This window comes from Sinocyclocheilus rhinocerous, unplaced genomic scaffold (genome assembly GCF_001515625.1).
Source record: "Sinocyclocheilus rhinocerous isolate Xijiao unplaced genomic scaffold, SAMN03320098_v1.1 scaffold72, whole genome shotgun sequence".
Lineage (NCBI taxonomy): Eukaryota > Metazoa > Chordata > Actinopteri > Cypriniformes > Cyprinidae > Sinocyclocheilus > Sinocyclocheilus rhinocerous.
Window position 1 is genome coordinate 405,176 of NW_015628351.1, and position 22,465 is coordinate 427,640.

Genomic DNA, 22,465 nt, shown 5'->3' on the forward strand with positions numbered 1-22,465 from the left:
CAGATGTGTGGCTTGACACAAACCTGTTTCTGAGCTCTACAGGCAGTTCTTTTGACCTCAGGGCTTGGTTTTTGCTCTGATATGCATTTTCAGCTGTTAGACCTTTTATTAAGACATGTGTGCCTTTCCATATCATACCCATTTAATTGAATTTCCCAAAGGTTAACTTCACTTGAAGTGTAGTAACATCTACAAGCAACATGAATGCTCCTGAGCTAAATTTCAACTGTCCCAGATTGAATACTTATGCAATGGAATCATTTAAGTTTTTTATTTTTAATAAATTTGCAAAGATGTTAAAAACCTGTTTTTTGCTTTACCATTATGGTGTATGGAGTGTAGAATGACGTGGGGGAAAAAGTAATTTAAAGCAGTTTAACATAAGGCATCAACATAAAACGTGAAAAAAAATGAAGGGGTATGAATACTTTCGCAATATATATATATATATATAGTAATTCTCTTTAGCTTGTCATTACTGTATATGTATACTTTATATACAAGTATAATATACATTAATTATTCATGTACTGTGTGTATGTGTATATATATAAAATGTATAATATAATATGTTTATAAGTGTAATGGCGATTGTGAATGTGAATTTTTAGAGGAAAATCATATTTTAATCATTTATTGTTACGGTAATTGCTTTTCAGGAATGATAATTGTCATTTTAATAATATTTAAATCAAATCAAATATAACAATAAAATCAGCTTAATTTAAATAATATTGCAGTTAAACAAATCTTAATTTAAATAAAATAATAATTATTAAAACAAAATATAAATAAATATAAAAATACATTTTATTTATTGAAAATGTAATGTCATTATTTATTTAGTTATTTTATTTTGCTGTAAAATATGATCTGGACATTTTTTCGTGAGATTAACACAAATATTCAGCATAAACTGAAATATTAAGATCCATCTGAGGGTCTGAGTGACTGAGCAGGGCTGTGTGAGTGGTTGGCCAGGGTAGGAGCAGAGCTGGTCCTCTACGGAGGGCGTGCAGCACTCACTACCAGCCAAGCTGCTCAGACAGTGACTCAGCCATGGGTGAGAGAGAGAACACACAACCTCTTTGTAGAGCTGGAGCACCACGCAGGAGCAGAAACGGGACAAATACTCCTCAGGCACTTACTTTGAACTGCTCTCAATGGCAGACCTGCATGAGCCTAATGGGGACACCAGCTCAACACCCACAGACAGGCCAAGTGTGGTAAAATAATCATGCTGCCCTACACTTAAGTGATTGGTGGCATTTACTTTCACCATCAATTAGTTTCTCCTTGAATCAGTGATACAATATTTTGTTGGTCCAAGAAAAAAAACAAACATAATGTTATGAAAGATTCATATTTCAAATAAATGCTGTTCTTTTGAACTTTATATTAATCAAAAATACTGAAAAATGTATTACGGTTTCCACAACAAATATTAAGCAACAACTGTTTTCAACATTGATAATAATAAGAAATGTTTCTTGAGCACCAGATCAGCATATTAGAATGATTTCTAAAGGATCATGTGACACTGAAGACTGAATTAATGATGCGGAAAATTCAGCTTTGCATTATAGGAACAAATTACAATTAAATTGTGGTTGCTAAAGTTCTGGGTGTTTTCTAACTAGCCCAAGTTTGTTTTATGTTCTAGTCCCTGGATATGTCCCTAGATATATCCCCAGATCAGTTCCCTTCTTTAGTCTAAATTCATGGCATTTTTTTTGTCAATTTTATTGTCTACTAGCTGAAAATCAGTAAGGAATGAATGGATGAAATCTGTGCCAAAGTTGAATACTTTGGCTTAGGAGTAGGGCTGCAACTAACGATTATTTTGATAATCGATTAACCGGGCGATTATTTTCCCGATTAATCGGATAAAAACTTACCTTTTTTTAAATTGGGTGTTTTGCTTATTATAACTATATAAAACCCTAAACCAGGGTATTTATGTCTATAAGTGTACTTAAAAAAATGCAAAAGACACATATTGAGTTTAACTATCTTTAATTTTGACATTTTAAACCTTAAATAAAACACAAAAGTTTGCCCAGTTTTTGAATTTGAACAGTAAAACTGCTTTAAATATCCAAAATATAAATAAACAAAAGCAAAACAAGTACCGAGTTGTACTCATAAAATTCACATTATGAAATTAGGACATAAACATGCTGGCAATAAGATATTAGCAGCAGAATTTGTTAAAATATCAAAATTATAAATAATAAATAATGAATGTTACTGTAGAATGAGGTAGAATGCAGAAGAACAGGAAAACTGTCACTTTTCAAAGTTGTTCATATGAACATGTTTCTTATTCACTTTTCCAACATTTTTAATTGGAATGCAAAAATGTCAGCATGTCCACATGCTCTGGGTTGAGGCTGGCTCACTTCTCCTTTGAACAAATTCATCCATGCTGAGTTGTTTTTTTCTGAAAAAACAAAACAAAAACAAAAAATAAATAAAAACAGCATTTGAGTATGCAAGGTGAAGCAATCTGTATTGTTTTTAATGATAAAATGTTCACAAAAATCACAGACATTGTTCAGTTCAGTTGTGAAGATATAAGCATCTAAAATTCATAATTCATTTAATTTTGTATAATAATTAAATGATATATGCATAAATGAAATATACAAACATTGAATACAATCATGTTAACGTAGCAAAGCTGCAGTAAATCACGTTTGAAAAAAAATAAGTTAACTGTTGTAGTAGACAAATGCTATAAAAAAAAGAGAGAACGAAAAGGAGAAACGCAGCAAGCTAACAGGCTTGAATAAAAAGAAAGGGAAAAAATATGCATTGGTGCACAAATGCATAAGCATTCGCTGAAAACCACAACACTGACTAACAGCTGTTATTCGCTGCTTTTAGATTTAGTGTTTGACGCAGTTCGCAACCGTTTTAATTTAACTGATTCTGTCGGGGTGATTGCGCAACCTGATGCTCGCGAGTCGCATCAGAACAGATGTAGTGCGACTGTCCCGAAGTTAGCAAACAAACAGTTTACACAATAGCACTTCATTAAACTATACCATTTTCATATGATGAGGATATAACTTACGGTTTTTGCTTACCGTGCTGATGTTTCGCCTTCATCCGTAACACCAGTGTGTTTTCTTTTCATGTGCTCGTGCATCACTGTGGTACTTCCATGCCACATAAGCTCAGCTTTGCATAGCTTGCAGGTTACCGTCTTCTTTGTTGCGTTTAATATAAAATGCTCCCAAGCCTTGGATGACTTGGGACGCACACTTTTTCCTGCTGCCGGTTGATCTGTACTCTCCGCCATATCGCGTGCGTTATTTTGCCGTCACGCTCCCCCGTCACGTGCTCAGCCCAACTAATCGATAACGGCATTCGTTGACAACGAATTTCATTATCGATTATTATCGATTATATCGATTAGTTGTTGCAGCCCTACTTAGGCGTTTGTTCAAATCCCAAACTTAAGTATGAGCCATAGTAATAATAGTGATGCTTGTGTTTGGAATTCGTTTGAAGCTGTTTCAATGTGCCATACAAGGTTTACAGCAAGTAAGAGCCGTTAAGGGACAGGGTGTTTAGTTCCTCTGTCTCTTACCTTTGCCATCTGAGCCTGAACTCCACTGGTCTTTAGCGCCGTCACTGCTTTCTGTGCAGAGGCCGGGCTGTCGAAATCCACAAAGCCATAGCCTGAACACACACACACACAGAGGATCAGTGATCACTGCGTAGAGTTTAGTTGTTAAGCCAATAGCATTCCCTATCACTCCTCTGCACCTTAGCTCACACTGGTAATCTCTCTGTCCCACATGAGAAAAGAGCTATCAGACCAAGTTAACTATACACTCTCTCACACACACACACACACAAATGTTATAGCATTGGTCCACTTGACAGATGTAGGGTTATGCAATACCAATCTCATTCCTGTTACATCAGCACACATTTGCTAGAGATAAAATAGATGAAGTATATTGAAAGAGCGCTCACGGGTTAAAAGGAACAGTTCACTCAAAATGTCTTTCAAAACGTGTATCACTTTCTTTCTTCTGTGAAATGCAAAAGCAGATGTTTAGAGGAACGTCCAAGATGCTCTTATATATACAAAAATGGCCCACTGCAGTAATGTGAGTTTTGATAGGAAAATCATTTTATTTGGATTTTTCATTTTGTAATGATTTTTATTATTTTGTAAAAAATAATATGAATTAAATAAATATTAATATTTAATATCAATATAAAATAACATGAATATTACATGAAATATGTAAGATTAAAAATAAAAGTAATAATTTGATTGAATTAATACTTACAGAATTTATATTTAATATAAAAATAACAAAGTACTGGATAAATGCTTTATTGAAAATATCAAACTTAAAAGAATTAACAAATGTTATAATAAAAACAATAATTAAAAAAATATTTTAAAAAGGAGATGTCCAAGCTGCTCTTTTTGATACAATAAATGTGAATGGCGACTACAGCTTTCAAGCAAGATTTTCTGTAAGTGTTGACTTAAATTTTAGTCTTTAAATTTTTTTTAAAAATATCATTTTTTCAGAGGACTTGGAATATTGGGCAGAAGTTGTATGGAATATTTTTATGATTCAACAAACTGCGTGTTTACAGTTTTTTTTCTTGTCATTTTTGGAGTTCTTGTCATTTTAAGTAACAGAAAAGCTCATTATTTCAAGTTTCTCTTTTTCTTAAATGTTTGGTGAACTATTCCTTCAAAGCTGAAATTATACAGCACATCTTACCTTTACACTTGTTGGTGGTCTTGTCAAGAATGGCCTTAGTAGACACAATTTTTCCATAGCTGTGCAATACAAAACAAACACAAAAAGAAACATTTGGGTTAATTGAACGGATAAACACCTTAAACAGCTTTTAAGCAGCTTAATAATGATAAATCTATGCAAACTCATAAGACTTGCTGATGTTTATCTGATATTTTATAAGGTCAAACACAGTTTAGAAGAGCCATAGTAATCTAAGCCAGAAACAGACGAGCAGCGGAGGCACAAAACCCCATAAATGCAGGGCACCAGCACTGCCCCATTCACAATGTACCACTCAATGGGCCCCCATATCCAGAAATCATGTGTATTAAATCTTCATGAGGGTGCCGGCGTGGAGGAGAAGCCCTGATCAAATGGTAATGCTCTTTGAATAATGGACTCCATATCATGTTCATGCTGCCTTGCATGGGAAAAGGCATTTGCACAGCATGATACAAGTATAGAGCTGTAGGTTTGTGTACACGTCTGTGGTTTACTGGAGGCTTTCGGGTGTTTGAGAGACGGGGAGGGGTAGGGGGAGGGAGTAGGTGTTCTCGATCCAGGCATGTGCTTGCAGTGTAACCTGAGAGTTCTCCTTGTCTGCCCTGCACAGCTTTGGCTGAGATCCACAACAATCAACCTCCAATGCCCTCCACCGCACTCCTCATCTGGGTCCTACTGCCTGCACACAGAACCTCACGCTGATGTTCACGACTGAACTAAACCTATATAATGTAATTATAGTACAGATTAAAGTAATATTGGAAAATTACAGTAGTTTCAGTTTTTTATTCATTTGAACTTTAAAGGTTGTTCATGCAGGACAAGGAATGGAACAAAACACAGGTGTTTTGAGACATGCTTTTAAAAGTTTTGAATTTCATAAGACATCTTCAATCACTAAGTCAAATATGTCTGCCTAGCGTATGTTTTTATTAAAAAATAAATAAAACAGCACAGATGGCAACCCAATGCACTGCCAAAATTGTTTATTGTACAAATGTAACAAAAAAACTACCTAAAAATGCCGTACATAATACCATGATTTGCTTAGGTCCAACAATATGTAATACAATTATGAACATAGATGGAATAGGCAATTTGATTTGTAATGCACTGAAATTTCAGCAACCAGAAATATTCAGCCAAAATAGCAAAAAATAATTTTTGGTTTCAGCTTAAATAGTTTTGGATACATAATATACTTAGGCTCAACAATATGTTTAAAATATTTAAAATATAAAAATAAAAAAAACAGTTTCGGCTAAAATAATATTTGACTAAAATAGTTTTAGCACTTCTCTAATGACTGTTTTGACTGTGTCTGCGCCTATTTCGTGCACACAAGCCACAACTTACTGTAAGCCTATTTATTTTTCCATCCTAAATATGCATGACTGCATGGTTAATTGCATTTTATTATTTGCATTTAGTTTTGTTTTTCCCTGATGTCATTATCAGTGCAACCCAGGGGTGAACAGACAGTTAGTCATGTGTGAGATCCAACCGAGAGTCATGGTCAAGTAAGCACTACGAGATGGGCTGCAGATATTAGTGTAGCAAAAAAACTAGTACTCATATCGACCCTGTTGCAGCATTGGTAGGGCATTTAGCTCTAAAATTAGTGACAAGAAAGGCTTTAATTCTGTAATGCTTCAGTGACTTTGATTCATTCATTCAGCACTCTATTAATTCATTCAAAACACTGATTCATTCAGGAACCAAACAAAGTGAGTCAACAAATCATTCACTCAACTGATTTAGTCAAAATTTTGGTTCCATTTGGAACTATTGTCATTGATAGATTAAAAGCAGACAAAGTAACTAGCAATATTGCCTAAAATGCAAATTACTCAGTTTTAATTTCTTGTATATTAAAGAAATATCATTCTCGCAATCGCATTCTCGGCTGTTGGTCTGAAGTGCTGATATTCAGAACAACAGCACTCTTGCTCGTGATAATACTTAAATATATCAGAAATCGTTTTTTCACTGTTCTTGCTTGAGATATCCACAGCATTCACTTTGTAAAACAAGCTGTAGAGTTCTGAAACCATTTGGTTTGTGATCTGCTCTCTCGCTTTCTATAAAGGTAACAGGAATTACTTGACCAAACATCTCCCCCGCCAACAGCTTCTTTGCTAAGAAACACCTGATATGTTTGACTAGCTCTTATCTCTCACTCTCTCAGTCTCTCTTTCTCACACTCCCCCAAATCTCTCTTTCTCTCTCACAGCTTCTCCCCACCCCCATCACCAACAACTTTTCGTCTCCTCTCCCTCCCAGCTGTTGCCCTTGTTTGTCTTTCCCTTTCCCCCTGGGCTCAGAGTTTCTTGTAGGGCTGGGCAGCCTCATCTCAGCCGTTTCTACCAGAGAGGGCCTCGATCTCCAGTTTTATACTTCTATGTGCACGTTCTTTCTACGCCAACTTAAATATATGAGCAGTTTGTCCTAAAATGGAATATATGTTTCAACAAAGCTTAAGAAAATACATCACATTTTTATTGGCCAAAATAAATTACATCAAACTGGGCATCAAAGACATTGAGTTGTTCACATTTGTTTTGGCAATTTAATATATATATATATATATATATATATAAAACATAAGCTAATAAATTTAGATTAGCAATTAGTGTTATTTATTATAACGTTATTTATGTAAAATTATAGAATGAATTAATATTTTAAATTAGCTTTTATTTTTATATTTTCAAATTTAATTTTCATTTTTCATTTTCATATTAGTTTAAGTTTAGAATGTAGGTGCTTTTGTCATTTTTATTATTTTGGCTTTTTAAAATTCTATTTAGCTTGAATTGATTTTTTTATATCAATTTTAGTTTTAGTCATTTTAGTACTTCAGCTTTCACTTATTTCAATTAATTGCCAAGGTAACATTTCTAAATTTCATTCAAGTCAAATCTATTTTTTTTATGTATTTAATTTTAGCTTTTTTCAATTACTGAAAATAATTTTGAATAGACTTAACAGTTAAAACTGCATTGCAGTTATAGATTTATAAACACTGAAAAAAATCTTAAAAAGTTGACCTTTTAACTAAAATCAAACCATTTTAAATTTACTTACTGATGAAGGAAATCAAATCAAACCTCTAAAACACAAAGCCAAATAGAAATGAACGAAAGTGTTGTTAAAAGTTTAACTAGATGAAAACAACTATTTTTAAACATAAAATATTTTTTGTGTATGCGTTGGGAGATCTAAGCCGAAGCCAAAATCTCTCTCTTCCTTACTTTTATCAACCCTAAAAGGAAGTGAGGTGCAGGCAGGGAAAAAGCGAGGAGGGGGAACCGTCGTGCCTAGCTGTTGGAAACACTGCAGTTGGTTAATGTGACGAGAGGGGCGGGGCCGAGAGCCGTGGGAACAGAGCGAGGCCGGTGGAGTAATTGCTAATGCGCGACACCTGCGCCACTCACCGGTCTCGAGTCTCACGGAGGAGCTCCGGAAGGATAAAAAGGAGGAGGGACGACAGTGAAAGACGAGAGAGGACCAGGCCTGGAGTTTATTTTGTGTTTTGGTTTTGTTTGTGCGCGACAGTCGTCCGCGAGGGGCTGTCGCGCTATTTTGTGTTTGTTTATTTTATTAAAGTTTATTTAAATGTCCACCGGTTCCCGCCTCCTTCTTCCCGTGACTACGAACTTTGTTACAGTTAACAAAAAAGAGCTTTGTTTGAAACCCAAACCTCTGTTGAGTTTATGTCATTACATTCCACCAAAACATCTTCTAACATGAAAGCACGGATCTGATGGTGACAAAGTGATACGAGATTTATTTCAAAAGATGAATTCCCGATGTACCAACAAAAACACACGGAATGAGAACCAATACCAAGATGAAGAACGAGCACCCCTCAGGCGTCCTACCAAAATGTTATAAAATATCAAAAACGTCTCATGAATAGAAATGTGTGATTTAAACAGCGTCCACTAAATCAAGATGCTGTATAGGCTTATCCAAAAACACTTCATGTTGAAATGAATGTGAATTATCTGCCAGCAGTGCATTTCTAACCTCATCATAAAGGGTCAAATCAGGACGCTCAAAGTCTGAGATTTTCTCTCCCACACACTCCTTCTGTTTTTTAATGCATTTTCTGCTCTTATTATACACCCTCTCCAACTGCTGATTATGAACCTGACCTTACTTGTCTCCGCCATTTCTAATTCTAAATTAATTTCCACGTGAAACAAGGACACTCACGGTTGACAGAGCTTGGCCAGGTCCTGGTCTGTGGTTCCTGGATGGAGACCACGGATGTACAGGTTGGTTTTGCTCAGCTGGTCTCCACCGCTGCTGCTTCCATTACTGCTGGTGGTGGTGTTGGGACTGGGCGGCGCCATCTGCTGGGTGGAGGACGCATACGCCTGCTGTCAAAACAGAGATAAGACAAAATACAATACAGTGCTATTAGATTTTTAATATAGCTATTTAATTTTCCTTTGAAATGTCCTCTGACTTATGTGGAAGGAGTTACTGTGCTGAGCATTAGTGACTCAGTCTTGCCACATGCAGAGCAAAACACTAAAATATAAAAATAATGCTGTCGCAACATGAATATAACCTTTAAAATATTAGTTCACTATGAAATTTAAATTATGTAATTATTACTCACCCTGATGTCATTTCAAACCCATATTCTGTTTTTTTCCCCATGGAACACTAAGGGAGATTTCCATGCAACAACAAAACAAAAAAGTGACAAAAAACGACCCATAAACGTAGTTGTGTGCTACATTCCAAGTCTTCTTGAAACCATCCAAAAGCTTTGTGTGGAAAAACTGAACAAAATGTTCTACATTATTTGCTGTTAATTCCCTTCAAGTGAACTCAGAAGTCATTTTGACTGGACCATTGAAACAGTAACTGGCTGTGTCCTAAATCACATACTCTTCAGGTACTTAGGTACGTCTTTTGAATAAATAATTACTTTGTGACCGTTAAACAAGTATGTGTTGTTTGAATGATACATTGTCATTATCATGTGACCTATTAGCATCAGTTGTGCCACCTCACTGCCATTAACAACTCCTGTCCTGTAAAGTGTCCATCTGAAGCACACTTTGTCCGAAATAGTAGGTCAATTGGGTACTTTTCACCTACTAATTTATGAATACTGTAGATTCAGACATACTGTTCTTTTCACATACTGTTTATCGCCTACTATGTAGGGAAGTATGTGATTTCAGGTGCAGCCACATTCTCAAAAGAATGATCACTTCACAAATCGGACTGATCAGTTTCTCACTGGTTCAATGATTTGGCTTTTGAGTTAAAGCTATTGTAAGGCTCAAAAAGACTTGAAATATGATAAAACTAACAGGGTATAGGTTTGGAACTATGCAACGATATTCCGGACAATTTTCAAAAGGACTTGCAAATTGTATTTTCAATTGCGTTTTCCATATGTGGACGCATAAATTGTGACATAATCCAAATGCAATTGCAAATCCTGCATTACCGTTTGCATTTTCGCTTTCGCGAACGCACAGTGACTGCCAAATTTCAAATGAAAAAGCAAAGTCCATTTGCAACTGTATTTCCCGCGAAAGCGAAAATGCAAACGGTAATGCAGGATTTGCAATTGCATTTGGATTATGTCACAATTTATGCGTCCACATATGGAAAACGCAATTGAAAATACAATTTGCTATTCTATTTGAAAATTGTCCGGAATATCGTTCCATATGGAACGACATGAGGGTGACTGAATAATGGCAGAATTTTCATTTTTGGTTGAACTGTCCCTTTAAAAATGTGATTTGGTTTACAAAAACAAGCAGATTCTGAAACAGAAAATGCCTCTGATTGTTGTTGTGTCCAAAGCCTGGGGCTTTCCCTCTCCTGAGAGGTTCTGTTAGTTCTCTAATTAACTCCTCATCAGTCAGAGGGGCAGGCAAGGATGAAGTATTTCATTAGCCAAGCCTGTGAAATCAAATCTCAGACAGGGAACAATGGGCCAGTTTAATACATGCCACAAGTTCACTGGTTTGGCTGAGATTGTTGGAAAAAGGGGAGCGGGGCACATCCAGAAGTGCTCGTACAAACGTTATGTCATATATAGGGCTCTTGTCTTTTGCTCTCCTCTTGAGCCGGTTGAACTTAGTTATAGAAGCCTGTCTAATTGAGATCTGAGCTTGTTAGCGTTGAGTGCTAATCCCTCTCATGTGCTGGGTGCAGTCAGAAAGCACTGTCTCATTAGGACTGCTCTACTCAGCTAACTCTGCCTCTGCATGGGAAAACAGATGACTGAACCACTGCCCCCCACTAAGCCCATCTGCCCTGCAACGCTGTTCAAGGTTAGAGTAGAGCCGCACACCTAACAACAGTCTTCCCCACACAAACACTACATGCTAAAAATGACAAAACCCCCTAATGACATCCATCCAGACAGATGTGTTGTTCAAATCATGCCATATTATTTTCCAATTTTCACTTATCTAATAATGTGTTACTTTAAAGTGCTTATGTGCATTTATTTTTAAATCTTTATGTTTAGCTTTTTAGCATTTTTAGATGTAAATATTTTAAATGTAATATATATATACTGTATAAAGAAAGAGAGACAACCATAATGTTAAAGATTTTAGATGTTGCTTTTGCAATTTCTGTTCATAAAAGAATCCTGACTGAGAATAAAATGCATCACCGTTTATATAAACAATATTAAGCAGCAAAACTGTTTTCAACATTGATAATAAGAATCATATGACACTGAAGGATGGCTGCTGAAAATTCAGCTTTGTCATCACAGGAATAAATTACACTTTGAAATATATTCAAATAGAAATGTTATTTTAAATGTTTTTAAAATAATATTTTTACAGTATTTTTTATCAGATAAATGCAGCCTTGGTGAGCATAAGAGACTTCTTTCAAAAACATTAATTAAACCTTACCAACCCTAAATGTTTGAATGGAATTGTGTATATAATATTATAGAAATATAAGGGAGGTTTTGTCAGGTTTAGCTCAATTCTGCAGAAAATTGTGTTCCCAAACTATGCAAAAAGGTGTTTTCAAAGTTGTAAATAAAACAGACTACTACTTCAGTCTTTCTACTTCAAAATTAAATTTTTAATAAAATGACTTGCCATTTCCTTGTAATTATTGATAAATTTATATCAAATTCAGTGAAAATTGTTTAAATTGTTTTTTCAGTGTGCACATTAAATGTACTTTAATTGACAAGACAAGCAATGTTACAAACATATGTGCAATTGTAAAATTGGTCACTCTATGTTTGCATTCTGGGAAGAAAAAGGAGCTATGCAGTTTAGTTCTGCTTAACTAAGTTTGCGTGCCATGTGTTCTCCTCCCGACTTCTCATGAGTCATGACCCATATGGACTCTACACAAACAACTCCCATTCATGTACATCTGTTAAACCTACAGCTTTAATTCTTGTTCATGCAAAGCATGTGATATATTAGGTGAAGACATTCCTCCGAGTCCACAACCGTGCTGACAGTAATTCACGCATCGCGACCATCCTCACTGCTCTGTTTACTTCAGATTGTGCTCAATGTATCTGAGTGCAGAACAAATCCTTGTCAACATCTACTCAATACCAGCAAACCTGCCCTTGAACATCTCAGTTGCACTATAATGAAACCCGAGAGTCCTCCCTTATTTGCACTTGAGGACAGCACTGCAGTGGAACCGGCTATAGGCCGCCTCTTCATTTCCATAGATATGCGCAGTGTGGTAATGAGAGCATGGCGGGGTTTGCACCGCTCTTGATTACTCCATTGCAGTGCCACTAGGGCAGACTCTTGGGAAGGCTTGCAGAAATAGAGGTCACAGGAGGCAGTAAGCAGCTCTGAAGGGTTAGCAGGGGATCTGGCTCTAAAGAGCTGGTACCAGGTGTGACTGTGGATGGAAATAAATGGTCTGTCTATCGCTCCAACCTTCATAGGTTACAGTATTGTGATGCACGCTTTTGGTTTTGCCAGGAATATGGACGTTTAATGCCCTACCAACACACATTGCGGCATAATGCAGTCTTCCATAGCAAGTGAAAATAACTTGCATGTATTTTATATACAGTTACTGTTGGAAAGGAGCTATATGCACAATGGCAATCCTTTTGTTTTTATAAAATGAATAAAACTAAGTAAAAGGTGCATTTCTGATTATTTTTAGTTTTCAATTTCTGAAAATACATAATATATATAATAAAATACAATATCATATATAGATGTCTGGGTCAATGCAATAATTTTGTGATTATTTTTAGTGTGTAGTTAGTCAAATTACACTGTGGTTTGAGAAATTATATTAGAATCTAGATTTTGATTGTTTAAATTTTTTAATATGAATATTCTAAGAATATATGAATATGATTTCTAAAACAATATATTACTATTTTTACAACACATTTTAATTTTTTTAAATAAAAAAGCATTATTTATATTTTGTGATGGCAGTCAAATAATTGTAACTTCATTTAATAATTCTGATGTAATCAATTTCTAAAAATACGTAATATACCAAATCATATATAGATATCTGGGTCACAATGCAATAATATTGCGATTATTTTTAAGGTGTAGTTAGTCAAAATTCTCTGTGGTGTGAGAAATAGATTAGATTAGATTTATGTTAGAGTCAGACTGTGTTTGCCTAATAATATAATACATAATGCAAAAAGGATTCGTTTTTTTTTTTAAAGTGTAACTAAAAATAAAATCTTTGCATGAGAATATTGAGACAATATTATTAGGTAAAATATACTTCAGAATACTGATTTTTGTCCCTCACTCCCATTTCCTCAGAGAAATTAACAGAGCTTTGGTTTCTAAATCACATATAGTGATTCTTGTGAAATATGCAATTTTTCACTCAAACATCATTCACTGGATTAAAGATGAGGGGGAGGGGCTGAGAACAGCAGAAAAAATTCCCTCAGTTGCTCAGTTCTCCACCCTTTTCAAGTTAGACTCACAAATCAGGATTTAACCTTGGTCAGGTATTTTCTGAGATTCTCTGTCTGTATATCTTTTGGCTAATCAAAAATGTCAAACCATAACTTTTAGTAGAAATTAAAGAGGGAAAAAAACGTAGCCACAGCCAGTAACCCAGGATCCACGCACAATGTTTGAGACAGGAATTCCAGGAATTCCAAGTCATTTATCTCTGAGCAATCTGCATCCCTGCCAAGAGTGCAGGAAGGAGGGGAAAGACTCTTCTTCTAGGCTGCTTGGTTTTCAAAACTGTGTCTTTCAGCAGTGATCCATCCTGTGAAGGAGAATTACGAAGTAAGTGCGTGTGTGAACACACATTTCTGTAGCGGTACCAACAGAAACAGACTCTGTCCCAAGGAATCTTCAGCATGCGTTACTGAGTGATTCAAATAGTTTTGTAGAATCACATAATCTGAAGAAAACTTTACAATGTTACAGTTTACAACTTTACAAATGTTACAAGTCAAAGTTTGCAGTTTAGTGTTTTTTATTAGTACATTAAACTATTCTTGAATATAGTTTTGCATCATATACTTTCATTTTCCAGTGTTGAAACTTAAACTGTAAGTATAGGCTATATTAATATTAATTATATTAATATTTCAAGAATGTATTTTTAATTTATGAGTATAATTTTATAAATATTTTAATATATTAATATTTCAAGAATGTATTTTTAATTTATGAGTATAATTTTATAAATATTTTAATATATTAATATTTTAATAATATATTTTTTATATATTTAAATATTTAGAAAGAAATATTAGTTCTATTTTGTGTTTGGACCAGTGAATATGTTTAAAATTACAACAACAACAAAACTAAACTGGTGGCCAAAAAAAAAATAAAAATCCTTATTGTTGAGCTTTGTTAATATTTTGCAACTGGCATATATTGGGTTTGATGTTTTTGAAGCATACGAATCTCTTTTCGTTTCCACAGCTGGCTCTCATTGTTCCTTTCTATACTGTGCATCTCAAAGCTCTCAACTTTACATTCAAAACTGAGTGATTCGCATAAAAAGGGTGTTTCATTACCTGAAAGGTCACAGAATATTTGGAAGACTCTAATGAGCTTCAAATATTCATACTGTGTAAAGTGATTTGCAACATTTTGCCGCCCTACAGAGTGTCATTCTCCAGTGGATTTCATTCCGCCAGAGCTGACAGCAGTTGGGTGAGTCAGTGCAGCAGTGCTTAGCAGACCTGCAGGGCTTAGGAAGCCTATCTAAGTTTGGGGCACTTAAGGAGGAAATTAGACACCAGTGGCTGCACACTCTCACAATCCAGAAATTCTGGAAAAATTAATGTCCCCTGATAACTCGTAGGCACACAGGCTGTGGAAATAGTGTTTCAATTATATTTTCTGCAGAGCTTATTCACACCAAGAACAAAAAAAATTTTATTATCAGATACGTATCTTACATTAAAGCATGAGAAGTTGCATTGCTAGAATTATTATCTTGCATTTAGGGTTAAAAATCATTGTGGTCGGGGTCAGATTGTTCCTGACTTTAGATTCATTCAAATTAAAATCACCCTATATATTAAAAAAATGGTAAAAGCAACAAGCCTTAAAAACATTAATGCTTCTCACACATTACAACAATCAAAAAACAAAAAACATTGTCATTTTAAACACAGGAAGTGTGTGCTTTCCTAGAGCTCAAACAGTACAGCATGGCACTTTCCAGCAAGCTGAGCATGATAAAGATGTACACTTTGGATGAAAGTGTCTGCCAAATGAATAAATGTAAAGGTAAATACCCTCAGAGGCAGAGAAACTGACATAACAAAATAAACCAAAGAATGCTTTTATTTCAGGTCTGCGCAACTGCCAACATAATAATATAATATTCATAATAGAAATTCTGCATGCAAACACTCCACAAAACAGTGGAGAGTCAACACTTTGTAATCACGTTCATGACCCAAAATGAGGAAAGAATTCTAAATTTCAAGAATAAAATCATAGTTTTAGCAGTATTTCCAATACATGGAAAAGAGTGCTTTTGGTTAGCCTTCTCATTCCGTTCTTGGTATAAACAGACCTTTAGCCTCACAACTAGTTGGTTCATCTTCCTCCTGGCCCACACTCATTGAGTCACTGCAGAAATACTGTTTGGTAGTTGTACCCACACCTGACATTCTCCCTCTGCATTTTTACATAGTTACAGCAACTAAACATCGATATAGAGTGCTCCCTCAGCTTCACAAAACACTACAGCCAAGACTCGTCCAACATATTTCAAGTGAAATCTGAAGTTGTTGTCCAAACTGGACTTGTCATTGCTCTTTTGGGCTTCCATTGGCAGCAACAACAGCCATCCATACTCAACCACCTCTAGGCTTTTGGCCAGTAGCCCCTACTCAAACCCACTGAACACGTTTTCATCCAGTCCGTTCCAGCAGGTGAAGTGCAACCTGACATCACCAGGTTATTTTTTCATTATAAACAGATGCCCTGAATTCAATTCTGCCCAAAACTGCTTCCAAAAACACCATATTCACTGCCATCCCTGGGGTGATACATGGCATAATATCTCCACTCCATGGCAATATACAACCTTTCAGTAATGACAAACATGTCCTCTTTATGACCGAGGGACATGATGCCCACCTGCCCAACACAGCTTACTTCCTTTCACACTACTACCTACACTTCCTCCCCCAGCACTCGCCCTGCTGTGCGAGTTATTGAGAAAAGATGCACCATGGGCTCGGACACCTGCCTGCTCAGCGGCTGGGCTGGTGGAAGCTCTGCTATGTTTTCTAGAGCAGCACTTATAAGTAAAGTGTTGGTTTTGTAAAAATCGAGTCCATGGTTAGCTCTAATAACAAAAGGAAAATGAGGTCAATGAATGTGGTTAAACATGTAACTGTGAATCTCAATAGCCGTGGTCTTCTCTTGTTTCTTCATAAACTGAAAGGTAAGATGAAATCAGCAACCTGGTCTGCTTGAATCTTTGCGTTGTTTCTAGATTATTTCGTGAGCATGGGCGTGAAGCTGAAATAACATTTAGAGAGCCAAGCTGGATCAGATCACAGGGTGTATGCTTATGAAACTGTTAATGAGTAGATAGACCATCATACTCAATGTCAGAGTCAGAAACGGCTTCCCTTTATCTAGCATTTTATAAGTTAGCAGGCAATAATTTATAAAACGGTCAACATGTTAATAGCCTTTCTTCGCTTTGCACTGTCATTTTATTTCAGTCTATTTATTATGATGACCATTTTGTAAGGGCATTGAAGATTGCAGATGATAAAGACGGAGTGTTTTGAATAAACTTAGCTAATAAAGCGCACCTGATTCATGATGTTAAAAATTAGGAATGCACCGATACCGATACTGAGCTCCTGTACTCGTACTCGTTAAAATGCCCCGATACCAAACGCCGATACCACACAGCATGTGATAAGCGCCATATTCAGACAAAGAAACACCGACAACAGAACAACAGACAGCAGAATGGAGTTAAGGATGTCTACTACGAAGTATATGTATGCAATGAATATAACGTTAAACATTCAGTATTAACGCCTGTATAGCTGATGAGCGCGAGCTGATTAACAAAGCACGCTGAGTGGATTGAGCGCGCGGCGGCGCAGATGCGCGAGCTTGTCGAGTGAATATATCTTTCTCACAGACATCACTGGAAAGTTTGTAGGTCGAGTGAATATACCTTTCTCACAGACATCACTGGAAAGTTTGTAGTTCGGTCGGATATTTCAAAAACAAGTAAGTAAAACAATGCACAAGTTACTTAACGGTATGGAGAGAGAGAGAGAGAGAGAGAGCGCACTTCTGTTGTGTGATCTTTGATGTTCACTCACTAAGCACATGAAGCATTTGGATCAAAACTCAAAATCGTAAAAAATAAGACTATTTATAGGGGCGTAATTTATTTTTAACCTTAGGCATACTTGACTTTCTGGCGAAAGTGAATCTAGCAGCCTGTGTGAAATGCGCTAGGCTGTACTATTCTGCATCAGTACAAATACATTACAAATACGTGTGCTCGTTGCGTGTGTTTTGCTTGCTTCATGAGTGTTGCTGCATTATATGAGTGGCTTTTGAATATAAAGGCAGCACGTTTCAGATGAAAAAACGCGACTTCTATTTCTGAAAATATCACAGTTAGGAGATTTATAACGAGTGGTTCCCTGCATTATTACAGCAAAGTGCGTGATTACAGTACTAAGCCGCTGCTCTAATGCTATTAAATTAAAGATGATGTACCATAGAGCAAAAAATGAACAGTGAAAGTAACAAAAACTTGTAAAATACATTTTAATGGGCATAACTAAGTGTGAAAATAACAGAAGGATATACAGTCAAACCAAAAGTTATTCAGAGACCAGATATAATTTTTTATATTTTTTTATTAGTGGGTGCAGGACACTATAGTTCATTTATGTAAGTGAGGATAGCAAAATAAAGTAAACTGTGACAAATCATACCCAAAAATTCTTCATACAGTGGACTACCAGTAAAATTGATACAAATTTGGGTCCAAAAATTATTCAGACCGAGTCTGGGAAAAAACATTGAAGTTGAGGTTTGCATGAAGCTGGGTGACAGCATGCTCAGGAGACTACAGGCTGTCATTAAGGCTAAGGGTTGCCCGACTAAGTATTGCTAGTTGTGTAAATACTGTCATACTAACAGCTGTCTGAATATTTTTTGGTTGATTGTAATCTATTACATACCTTTCTATCAAAGTTATCTGACATTATCAAGCTGAATTTGTTCTGACACAGTTTAACTCTTGAGTTTTTGTCATTTTATTACCATTTTCTAAACTATAGCGAATAAACTGTGATAATGTGAGAAATGTTGAAGGTGTCTGAATAAATTTTGGTTTGACTGTATCTGTTTGATAAATGAAGTTAACCAACTAACATTATACATACTCTTTTGGTTTCTGTACCCAATATTTAAAACATTTACAAATGCAATAAAAATATTGGTATCGGTACTCGGTATCGGCAAGTACCAAAAATAAAAATATCGGTATCGGGCGAGTACTGGAAAAAGTGGTATCGGTGCATCCCTATTAATAATATATGGTTGACAAATTTAAGTGCATGTCATTGCACAGTATTAATATCATGTCAGGTAGAGATTGACAAAAAATAGTAGTACACAATAACACCACTGTATCACTGTGGGTTCAACAGGAAAACAATGTTCACAGGTAAAGTAACTTACTTTATGTAGCTAATATTTGCATACATTTGCATACCCAAACTCAACAGCAATTCATCTTAAGTGATAAATAATAATAATAATAATTAATTACATTTATATAGCGCTTTTCTAGGCACTCAAAGCCCTTTACATTGTGAGGGGGGATCTCCTCATCCACCACCAGTGTGCAGCATCCACCTGGATGATGCGACAGCAGCCATAGTGCGCCAGAATGCCCACCGCACACCAGCTTATTGGTGGAGAGGAGACCAATCAGCAGATATGGGGGATTGTTAGGAGGCCATGATGGTCAGAGGCCAATGGGCAAATTTGGCCAGGATGCCAGGGTTATTCCCCTACTCTTTTCGAAAGACATCCTGGGATTTTTAATGACCACAGAGAGTCAGGACCTCGGTTTAACGTCTCATCCGAAGGACGGTGCTTGTTGACAGTATGTGTCCCCATCACTATACTGGGACGCTAGGGCCCACCCAGACCACAGGGTGAGCACCCCCTGCTGGCCTCACTAGCACCTCTTCCAGCAGCAACCTAGTTTTCCCAGGAGGTCTCCCATCCAGGTACTGACCAGGCTCAACCCTGCTTGGCTTCAGTGGGTGACCAGTCTTGGGCTACAGGGTGATATGGCTGCCAGCTACATACATAGCATTCAGAATACATAGCATTCTGAGCTTAAATTAAAAACAGAAAGGAAAATACTTTTTTTTCTTAAAAAAAAAAAGGTTAAAAACTTATATATAATCTGTTTTAAAAATGTATAGTAGTAGGTCTATTAAAATAATCGTAATGCTGTTACGTTTTTATTAGCCTAGAAGATTTATTTGTGTCAAAAAACAGAAACTCTTAACTAAAAATCGTTTCTGAATGTATGTTATTGGAAACGTAATTATTAAAATCACTAGTAGGCTACCATACCTGTCATTAAAAAAAAACAATACGATATGATTATATTAGTTTATTTATACTGAATAATTCACTGCATGTAACCAACATCATACAGGCTATGTCGGACAAGCGTTCGTTATTACAAATGAACTGCGCCATTAACATGTTATAAAAGCAAATTTAGCGTTTTATTCTCTCATTCTGACCTTTGTCCCTCAGAAAAAAATAGCCCGTAAATCAAAGGCATCCTATATGTCGGATTCATTGACTTTCTGTCTCCGCAAAATCAATCCGAAACCTAAATGTTTCCAGTAATAGTAGTGGGATTTATAGGGGTGGGGCGAATGACTCAACGTAAAACTTGGTTAAACTAATATAATTTTTTCCCCATCAAGCAATTTTCCTCATGAATCCCAAAGAACAGTCCTCTTTACTGAATTACTGCAAAGAATCCACAAGCATCGAGTCCCCATGAATAAGTAGCTATCCGTGAACATTTCGGACCGCAAATTCGTACTGTCTGTGACTTCTCAGATTAATCTACATTAAGATGCCCACTTTTTAAATAGCTACACGCTGACTTCAGGATCACACTCCAACAGCGGAGGATCCACACTTCACCCGGCACGATCGCGCGATGATACACTTCAGTATTTTCACGGTTCCACTTTCAAGGACACTGCAGCTCACACTCATGCAGTTACACACACAACAGAGATAAGCGACAGAAATCAGCGTTTTCCGCCGGCCCGGCCAGCTGACGCCACCGCATACGAAGAGGGCTTTACCTTTTTACTGGTTCTGCTGGGATAGCCGTTATATGGGTTGATTCCTGTCCTTGGCGGCACAGAGAGCAGCATTTTTACAGCAGCAGCAGCAGCAGCGCGCGCTGTGTCCGGAGCGCCTAGTACAGCCAAAACAGTCAGCTGACGTCACCGGGGACATTCAGCCTGGAGTCTGTGGAACAGATCGAGTCGCTTACACACACACACACACACACACACTGCTGTTCATTAGCACACAGGAAGAAAACAGCAATAGTACACGCTATTCCGTTCTAAATTATATTGAAAGCTATAGTCTCTTATGACTAATATGAGTTTTGATTTCATATAAACTTTTTCTTTTTTAAACAAGGATCGTAATGGAGGAAATCAACCGAAAGACCCATTCTTGAACTTTCTGGAAATCGATGCTGAATTTTCCCAGCTGCACAAACACTATTAAATATGATATTCACTGGTTATATATGCACCACCTCTGGGAAGCTGGACATTCACAAATTCACATATGTCTTATTGTGATACTCAGTAAAAGCACTAGCAAATGTAAATGATTGGTCCACCACAACTAGGGTGCAGTACACCACAAAAATGAAAAATTATATCAAACTTAATGGGGTAATATATGCAATTTTCCTATAAAATACTGTAAAGATGTTTTGTGAAAAAAACTCCCAGTGAAAATGTGTATTTAGGAAGGTAATACATGTACTTACAAAGTAAAATATTGTTAAATAGATTTTTGTATGTAAACGAAAGCTATGAGTTCTTTTAATTTAGTTAAAAACAGTACAAGTATGTTAAAAAATACAGCAAATAGCCTACATTATTGAGCATTATGTGACCCTAGACCACAGTCACAAGGGTCAGTTTTTCATTTTACATCATCTGAAAGCTGAATAAATAAGCTTTCCATTGATGAATGGTTTGTTAGGATAGGACAATATTTGGCCGAGATACAACTATTTGAAAATCTGGAATCTGAGGGTGCACAAAAATCTAAGTATTGAGAAAATCACCTTTAAAGGTGTCCAAATAAAGTCCTTAGCAACGCATATTACTAATCAGAAATTACGTTTTGATATATTTACAGTAGAAAATCTACAAAATATCTTCATGGAACATGATCTTTACATAATATCCTAATGATTTTTGGCATAAAAGAAAAATCGATCATTTTAACCCATACAATGTATTGTTGGCTATTGCTACAAATATACCTGTGTGACTTATGACTGGTTTTGTGGTCCAGGGTCACATATACAAAATTATATGAATAATATTGTGATGTAAAATAATTGTTTTCTATCAGAATATATTTTAAAATGTAATTTGTTCCTGTGATGGCAAAGATGATTTTTCTGCAGTCATTACAATCCTTCAAAAATTCTATCAAATATGCAGCCACCGAAATGCTTCCCATAATCCCTGAAACACTGTCAACATACTTTTTATGGGGAAATTCGAACAACCACACCTGCTATTTAACAATTTTTCTTATTACAGTGTAAGCAAAGGAACACCATGTTGCCAGCAAAGCCCAAAAGACACTTGGGATCATGAGTCAGCCCACAGCAGAACCCAGTCATAAACCACTAAGTCATCTCCTCCAGCATCACAGCCACAGCCGACAGTGTTTATCTGAAGTCAGATGAGTGGCTAATGTGGGAGGGTAGTTGTTTAAAACTCTGATTTTTTTGTTTAGCCACTGCAGATGAAATCTTTTTGCTTCCAGTGCTCTGTCTACAGGTCTCTGGCATTTTGCTTGTTTATGTTTAGATAAAAGCTACATGCTACATTCCTACGGTGTTGG

The 22,465-nt window shown here is 36.2% G+C and overlaps 1 protein-coding gene across 1 annotated transcript in view; it reads right to left on the bottom strand.

The window, feature by feature from the left end:
* Positions 1-20,841, bottom strand: part of LOC107737513 (RNA-binding motif, single-stranded-interacting protein 2-like) — a 30,871-nt gene extending 10,030 nt beyond the window's left edge. Inside the window, exons 1-4 of the mRNA XM_016549006.1 lie at positions 20,659-20,841; positions 9,009-9,175; positions 4,764-4,822; positions 3,599-3,690 (exon numbers count right to left, since the gene is read on the bottom strand). Of these exons, the coding sequence (XP_016404492.1) occupies positions 3,599-3,690; positions 4,764-4,822; positions 9,009-9,175; positions 20,659-20,730 (390 nt within the window). The 5' untranslated portion in view covers positions 20,731-20,841. The remainder of the gene's footprint in view (positions 1-3,598; positions 3,691-4,763; positions 4,823-9,008; positions 9,176-20,658) is intronic.
* Between the last annotated feature and the right edge of the window lie 1,624 nt (positions 20,842-22,465).